The sequence below is a fragment of the Gymnoscopelus microlampas genome, assembly GCF_963454915.1.
Source record: "Gymnoscopelus microlampas genome assembly, chromosome: 14".
NCBI classification, from domain to species: Eukaryota; Metazoa; Chordata; class Actinopteri; order Myctophiformes; family Myctophidae; genus Gymnoscopelus; species Gymnoscopelus microlampas.
The window spans coordinates 35381280-35390080 of NC_139951.1; the positions used below are offsets into that span (position 1 = coordinate 35381280).

Consider the following 8801-nt stretch of genomic DNA (forward strand, 5'->3'; position numbering starts at 1 on the left):
TTGTACAGTAAAACAGTCACTCTTTTAGCACATAAACGAACGCAAACAAAGTTGATTCAGACAATATAGAACATCACAAAACCCAGTACTGTTTCTTTTTTTAATACAAATGTAACTTACTGTTGATTTTGCCATTAAGAAACCCCGCGCTGGACAAACAAACAGTACTGGGTTTATATATTGTCTGAATCAACCTTGTTTGCATTTGTTCATGTGCTAAAAGAGTGACTTTGAGAGCTGTTTTACCGTACAATGTAAGTCAATGAGGAGCATATTTTGAATTATCAATTTCTAATCAATGGAGCAATATTTTTAGATTTCTTGTCCACCTTTGGAGTTACATCATAGCAAGGTAACTACACAACCCAAACCTCTACCAAAGTGGTCTTGCCCTTTAACCACTAGTGAGAATAGCCGATCTACAAGCTCACGACAAGCCGTGATGCTGTGTTGTGAACTAGGGCAAATGTGGGCATATAAGAAAAATGCCAGGATGAAAGTGATTAAAAGTCCTCTGCTAGCTAGCAATAGCATTATGAATACATATGCTTGGTGTGGAGGTCTGGACAGTGGCTGTAATAGGCCTGCATAGTACATGAACTCAAATTAGCCTAATTATTTTGTAACGGCTGGTCCCAGCGGACACCATAAGAGCCAACGGCAATGCGTCTGAGAAGAGACCCTCTGAATGGGAGTGAGGCTTGAGTGGGGGCCGTTTATTCAAGAATCCCCCATATCAGCAAATAATTGGAAGATGGAAAGGGAAACTAATTATAGGAGGTCAAATATTGTGTGTGTGTGTGTGTGTGTGTGTGTGTGTGTGTGTGTGTGTGTGTGTGTGTGTGTGTGTGTGTGTGTGTGTGTGTGTGTGTGGTGTGTGTGGTGTGGTGTGGTGTGTGTGTGCGTGCGTGCGTGCGTGCGTGCGTGCGTGCGTTTGACATCTATGAATGGCAGAAACAATGTCCAAGGGATATGATTAACTCCCAGACAAAACAAACTCAGCTGGGGAAGAGATACTGTAGGAATGTGGAATGTAGGCCATCAGAAGGTGGCGAGAGATACTGTTCCTGCCATTAAATAAAATGAGCCGAGGCTCGCCAGTGGTGATTCCAACAGCAGTCGTATTATCTGCCTACCGCTAAAAGCAGGTGGCTGAATAATTAAGTTGAGCCAAAATACAATTTTATTGCATTTTTACAAGCTTTAAGAGCATTATAATATAATGAAAAATATTTATCAAGCCAATTGTCCTTAAAATTAAACGCATTAGGACAGGGGTCATCAATGTTTTTCAGACCGATGCTTAGCAAAGAGAGAGTATAAAATTGTGATGCATGATGAAAAACGTGTGATGCAAACTTGTACTCTATTTTATTTGATCAAATAAAATACCCAATAAGTGTAATTCCATGCAACTTCATCGAATGCTGTTGAGCATTGACAGATTTGATACCAGCTTGGACATTTTCCACAGGTTCTTATTTTGTGACTATATTGCCTTTAAGTGATGCTGCAGCTTTGCTTCATAGATTCACTTGACACCATTACCAGTGTTTTCTTTTGTTTGTTTGTTTACATATTCATGTTAACTTGTTTTTTCAGACATTCAGAGAAAGAAAGAAAGAAAGAAAGAAAGATGGAAAGAAAGAAAGTTCCTATGAGGACCCTGTGCATAAACCATAAAAAAAAGAGGGAAAAAGACAGGGTCTAATAACTGCATGGCTTCTCCCATGTGTGCAAATTCAGGGTGCAGCTCAGCGGATCGTGTATCTGACGTAGGGCACTTCCACGTCTTCATCTGAGAGGTTGTTGCAGCACAGCTCAAACACCAGGGCTTTCACGTGCTTACCCAACTTCTTATTGGACACCTTAGTCACAATTTCAGTCATCGGCAGGTCCAGTCTCTCTTTGAGTTTGGCAGCAGCCATGAAGAAGGAGTAGACCATGGACAATCCCTGAGAAAGCATGGTGATCTCCAACTTATGCTCATTTTTGAAATAGTCAAGGAACTGTTTGAGTGTCATCTCTTCACCACTGGGCTGTATTCCCTTGACCTCAAATCGATCCCACAATGTCCAGTGAATCTCATAGTACTGTTGGCTGGAAGCAGCGATGGGCTCAGAGAAGGCGAAAAAAGGGAGTGCAAGGTTCATGAAGCCATTCTTGAAGGACTCCAGCTTATTGTGTCCCTGCACAAGTTTAATGAGCTCCAGACACACCAGGCCTACCACTGAGGCGGTGGTGGTGGCGATGGCAGGGATGATCTTGCCAGCAATCAGTTTGCTCTTGTGTCTGTCGGCATGGGGAATTTCATAGTTCTCTGCTCTCAGGTTGGACGCTGCCACAATGAAGTCCATGTGGAAGTTGGTGTCGTCATCCTTCTCAAAGACAATTGGGTTGAGTTTGAAGTGGGAGCAAGAGTCTGGGGATGGGAGAAGAGTCTTCAGCAGCTCTTCTAGTCGGGAGTCGTCAACAGAGAGAACATCGGAAACGGGTGAGGACTGAGGAGTGAAGGCCGGCATGTTGACGTCCTGAAGGATCTTGCCCACTGCTGCACGGTCAGTGCTGCCAGGCAGACCATATGTCTGGGCAAATAGGTTGGCTGCTGCCATTATAAAGTCCATATGCAGGTCATTGTTAGTGCTGAAGTCTAGGGGATGGGGACATCTCTTTGGGCCAGACCAGAGGGGGAGACCAGAGCTGGAGAGCTGATCTGGGGGATGGTGGTGTAGTAGCTGGCGGATGTTGTTGCTGTATAGGCACTGCCAGTAATTGCGTGCCCAGGCTACACAGTCGGCCCAGCTATGGGGGCAGTCTGTGACCAGGCTCTTATACACACCTTCCAGCATCATCAAAGGCTGAGCTCCAGGTAGTTTAAGAGTGGACTCCGTGAACTTGGGCTCTGTTAGGTATTGCAAGGCATTTTCTGCTGGCTGCTTGAACAGTCCCTCAAACTCATCACAGGCCCACTGCAGTGTGTGTTCAATAGAATTGGGGAAACTCTTGAGGGTGCATTGGGGGATGAACCTCTCTGGAGGGTCTTGGCTGGAGGTGTAGGACTCTGTGAGGAAGGGGATGATCACCTGCACGTTGCCCTTGGTGCCCAGAGTGCCAGACTCCAGCAGGGGCTTGCGGTGGTGCACACATCGGAGGTCCATATATCTACGCGCGTCAAGGTTGTCCAACGCGTTTGCCACACCATCAAGGCTCTCAAAGAAGTCATCATTGTATACACTCTCAGTGTCAGGGCCCACCCTGTTCTGGTGACCTGTGATTTTTATGGATGGGTTCATCTGCTTCACTGCTGCTGCCGCTATCTCACTCTTCATTTTTGTAACATCCCAGGGTCTGAAGAGGAACTGTCTGTTGAGGTTGGATTTCTCTATAATGTCCATGTCTGTCACAATGACTTCACCATTACCACTGGCCAGTCCCATCATGGCAAAGTTTTTCATCAGCTCGCAGCCAATGGCACCGGCCCCAACCAGGAAATAGCGCTGTTTGGCAAGTGCATCCTGCAGCTTGGTGCCAAACACTGCAATCTGGCCATCATAACGACAGTTCCTGGGAGTGCAATCCTCCTCTGGGAGGACTATATCTTCCTCTTCAGGCAGGCACTCCAAGGCATCAAAGTACAGCCACTGCATAATGGGCATAAACTTTCCTGTGCACGCCTTCATCACTTCCTGTGCAGCCAGTCCACCAATGAAGGTGTTGACGGGTGCCAGGTCGCCAGCAGAGACAAAGGCCATTTTCCTGATGAGAGCTTCATCCAGCTGCTCCATTTTAGCTGACCCCATGTGGGCAGAGTTCACGTTCTTAGCCAATGTCACTAGCTCAACACCGTCAGCCTGGTTCCAGGGTTTAGGAAGGCGGCTGTTTTTCTTCTGGAAGGAGTGGAGAGCCTGGAAGGCCACGTGCAGCTGTCCCGGACGATCAAATTTAGCAAAGTCTGTCATTATAAACTCTGGCTCAGACATGGACGATGAGAAGGACTTGAAAGCAAATGTTTTGGGCATCTTGACCTGCGAGACAATTCCCCCTCTCATGTAATCTGAAAAGCCAGTTGTGTCGCAGATACTGAAGGTGTAAGGACCCAGAACCTTGATTTCAACAGGCTGACAGTTGTTAAGCTCCATCATACCCTGAACCTCAGTGAAGGTGACGTAGTCTCCACTCTCAAACCCATGACGAGCTTCATCCAGACATGTCACAACACCAGCAGTATCTTTAGTGATCATGGCGATCATGGTGCTTAGAGGCTGCTCTCCGTTGGTGTCATACACCACCATCTCCTCACCAAAGTCGCAGAACAACTGGCCAAACAGTCCGCGTGTGTCTGCGATGACCAGCTTGATTCCTTTGCTGTGGCAGAGTTCACCTACATGCTGCTGCTCCTCCAGAGTGGAGTAAGTCAACACTACCACCTGGAATTGAGTCAGGTAGTCCTCTGTGAGTGCTCCGGTGTAGGCTGCCACGGGGACATAGCTGTTGAGCTCAGCTAGACGAGACTGACTCACCTTTGCCCTGTTCTTACCCAGGTCTTCTTCCCGCAGGTAGAACTGTGAGGAGAGGTCTCTCCACTCTGCAACACCCTGGTCGTGCACAGTGACAGATTTGACTCCTCCCAGGATGACATTCTTGGCGATCTCCACTCCAAGCCCTCTCATGCCAGAGATGAGGACAGTGGAGTTCTGCATGCGCTTCATAGCATCATGGCCCAGTACATAAAGTTGTCGGGAGTACAGGCCTTCATCGATCTCATTATTACTTTCATTCTTAGCCATGCCTTTGGCAGGTGTGTGGGATAGTTCAGGTCTGACAGAGTTAGAGGAGGAGCCTGTCTTTTCCCCTGTTCCTGACAAGTGACGTTTCTTGGACAGTGGACGTTTCTTGGACAGTGAGAAGCTGGACATTACATATGTTATTACTCGGCCTGATCTGTAGTACCAAAAAACAAACACACCTCGTTTTCGGGGCAAGAAATCAACTCAACTTCCCAACTCGACAGCAAAAGTAATGTCAAACTTAAGAAGCCTTTTGTCAGGGTTAAATACCCGAAAAGAGCTGGACAATTGCTTGGCTGGCTGTTCTGCAGTGCGTCTACTCGCTGACTAAATCCACAAAGAAAAGCAGTCCCAATATCCTGTCTCATCTTACAATAAATTGAGAGGTGACATGGTGTAGTGTGATGTCACCAGCTGTGACCAAATGGCGTCACGTCATAGTAATTCATTTAGTTGTTTGGGAAGTCAACGTAATGTTTATGCATGTTGATCTTGAGTGTAATGTAGGCTACTGTGAGCAGTGAGCACTGACATCTTTTTGAACTGGTTGCATGACAATTTTTCTTAACTATGCGCATGATTTGTTTTGAATAGCCTAAAAAATCTAGGTAATGTCTGTATGAATTCCAGGAACTGTCTGTCTGTGTATCTCTGTCTCTGCAGTATATGCCCAAATATAGACATAACTTAAGTCATAGTTTATGACATCAGTACTATGGGTAGTACTGATGTCATAGTGCTGACGTTATACACAACGTCACAGACTGGCCTCCAAGTACTCTGACAACGGGTACTGACGTCATAGATGATTGACGTCATAGTATACTAGAGTTCAGTACTAGAAAGATGCACTCAGTAGAGTGCATATCTCTGCAGGCCGGGGGGAACTCTATATTTGGGTAAGTGTATCACGTCAGTCATCTGTGACGTATCTATGAATCAATATCCGGGCAAGGTTTCAGCCTGATCCGACCGCCACTGACTTCCATTATAAAATGAAGTTTTGAAGTGAAAAGAAAGTGGTGGGTGCATGTACTTCCTTAACGTAATGAAGTTCATAGTGACGCTGTCAACCACACAGATGGCGATCGTTACTGTCCTGCTCTTTGTCTTCCTCAACCTGCTGCTGTAGAGGCAGACATCACTGCTTACTCATTCTACAACAAAACAAGCATGTTCCAGCGTTGCGGCTCCGGTCTGCCCATTGATGGAGCAAAAGGCTTCCTGATCAGAGAATGCCTGTGAGCCCATTGACCCTCGCCCCTCCTCCGGCAGCTTCATCGTCCTCATCATCGAGGGCTCTGACTGCGGCTATGTCATCAAGGTCCTCAATGGTCAGAAAGCTGGGTACAACAAGGCTGCCATTGTTCACAACAACGTGAACTCCAATGACTTAATCAGAATGGGACCCTGCAGATGGAATTGCATAATTATAAAACAGATAAACATTCCATCTGTGTTTGATCTGTGACGAGACCGCCAACTCTCTGAAAAATAATTATACTTATGGCAAGGGGGAGGGTCATGTCGTCCTCAGAGGCAGTGGTCACGCTATCCTCACTTTCTGCAATGATAGCTCTATCCCCCTCTTCACATTCCTTTTCTTACTGGGAGGAGTCTTTCTCATTGGTATTATTGTCCTGTTTGATGTAACTGCACACAATTTGCTTTGAATAGCCTAAAATCTAACTTATATCGATCCATATAGATTCCAGGAATCTGTCTGTCTGTGTATCATTGTGTGTGGCTGGCACTCGATATGTCCAAATATGAAGATAGATGACTGGCGGCATAATACAGACAGGGTTGAAAACATAACGTCTTTGCCTGTAGGCTGGCGATGCTGCTTTGCATTTTGAACTTGCAGATCAGCTACTTTCGTTGTGCGACACCGGCCCGCAACTATTAAGTATAAATCTGGCTTTAAGATCAATGGTAACTATAGTATATACTGTTACATTTTTTATATTTGTAATTGTTTATATGGATTATGAATGTTATATAAGAAGGATGTAGGAGTAAATAAGTCTTTACTTCTTCCTACTCCTTTTTGAACATGTTGGGGATGATCAATGATTGCTTTTTTTGTTGTTTACTTCAGTTTTATAATATATTATGGCTTTGTTTTTATTGAGTTTTTACCTGCAAGTTCAAAATAAAGATTATAGTATAGTTATTAGCACACTGGTCAAACATTCTCATGAAATTAAGTACAACAAAAATAGAGACAGGGATTGAAATATTTTGCACTTTGACTTGCTGACTCTGATCTCATCCAAACCATAACAGTCATGCTGTATTACTGATCGGCATCGCAAATGTGAGAACCATTTTACTTGGGTGGTGAATGTGTTGGTGAATCAGATTCATCAACTCAATACACCACCTTATTTAACACCCAGTGGGGTCAGAAATTCCTTTTGATGCCCACACACACACACACGCACGCACGCGTGCACGCATGCACGTCTAAAACACTACTATAGCGAGAATCTTATTGCAAGCAATTGCGATAGAAAATCCATTAAAGACCCTCTACAGAGTTTTCACTTTAAAGCAGACAGCTCCTATGTGTCCAATACACCTCTCTCTTTTGAAACAACTTGTTTAAACACATTTGATTGCTGATTGAGCTTCCTTGACTGGCTTTCCACAGCTGCTCTGCTTTGTACAGCACTTCTAATCTAATTGCATTTGGTAAATATCCAGTATATTAAGAGTGTTTCAACTTGGCTGAGGCCAAACAGAATGCGGTGGGTTAGCCACTTATAATGTGGACGGAAATGTAATTTTGTACATTTTGTTTGTGTGCGTGTGTGTATGTATGTATGTGTGTGCACGCGCGTGCATCAGTATGTGTTAAACACTCTTTTATAGCTAGTATGGTGCGCAGACTTCAGTCCATGTCTATGAAATATGGTTTTAAAATTGAATGGTCAGCCATAATACATTTCAGCTCATATCAGTGTGCAGACTGGACCGGTTTAGTGGACTGCAGAGCACTCAGTTAAGACTATCTGACCACATGAACTCTTGCATTCCTATTCTGGGAATGTCGTAAAAGGCAAACATTCTGTGAAAAATAGCGAGCAGATTTACAAGCTCACAACGCATCTGTGAGCTTGTAGATATCTAATTTGCTTCCTCATCTCAAAAACACAAAGAATGCAATAGTATACAATAGAATGGATTCCTCAGAACATTTACTGGATGTTACTGTACTGTATATGGATAGTCAAGTTTTTTTTGGCTGCCAGCCTAAAAACTCTCATTGCAGAATAGACTCAAACTTTTTTGGCTTCAGTAGGCTACCTCCTTTCTCTGATTTCTGAAGTTCCTGGATACATTTTGCTTAGAAAACTGCAAGAGAAAACCACATAGTATATGATGCTATGAATGAATGATTCGAATGATTTTGAAGAATACACCATTACAAAGAAATGGAGTGAAAGAGTTGCTATCTCCCAAGCAGATGTATTTTAATCTTTGGCCATTTCAGGTATGTTCCAATAATGTGCAAATAAGTCAGGTTACTTTTTACAGTTAAGCAGGTTTACACAGGTTTGTCAATGTTTTATCATTAAACATGACAGAAAAATACATTCTACCATTTTCTTTCATGTGCCCGTGAAGTACCTCCGCAAAATACCTATTTGAAAAATACTGGACTACTAAATCATGTTTCAGAGTCATACAAAGGCACTGGCACAGTGGTGAGAGTTGGGTGCAAGGAGGCAGGAACAAGGAGGCAGAGAAGACATGTATGACTGCAAACAAAGGGATTATTGTAAGAAAGAACGATGAACTCACAATGCAGCACATTTAATGATGTGCTTTCATTTCTCAAGTAGAAATGCATGAAAGCTTTGAAAGTTTGCTGCACTGCTGTTATGCTATTGTTCAGATACGTTTTATGGTACATGGCAGCACCACATCGGAATATTTAAGAGAGAAATAAAATCTCATGCCATCTCTATGAATAAACTTTAAGTGCTGTACCATGGCCTCTGTTTC

General features: G+C 44.0%; 1 protein-coding gene across 1 annotated transcript; it reads right to left on the minus strand.

The window, feature by feature from the left end:
- Positions 1-1754: 1754 nt before the first annotated feature.
- LOC311060179 (ubiquitin-like modifier-activating enzyme 1) lies at positions 1755-4916 on the minus strand (the record flags this gene model as incomplete). Its single annotated transcript, XM_084078311.1, has 1 exon — positions 1755-4916. One exon carries the CDS (start codon positions 4914-4916, stop codon positions 1755-1757), a length of 3162 nt encoding a protein of 1053 aa, XP_083934437.1.
- Positions 4917-8801: the final 3885 nt, after the last annotated feature.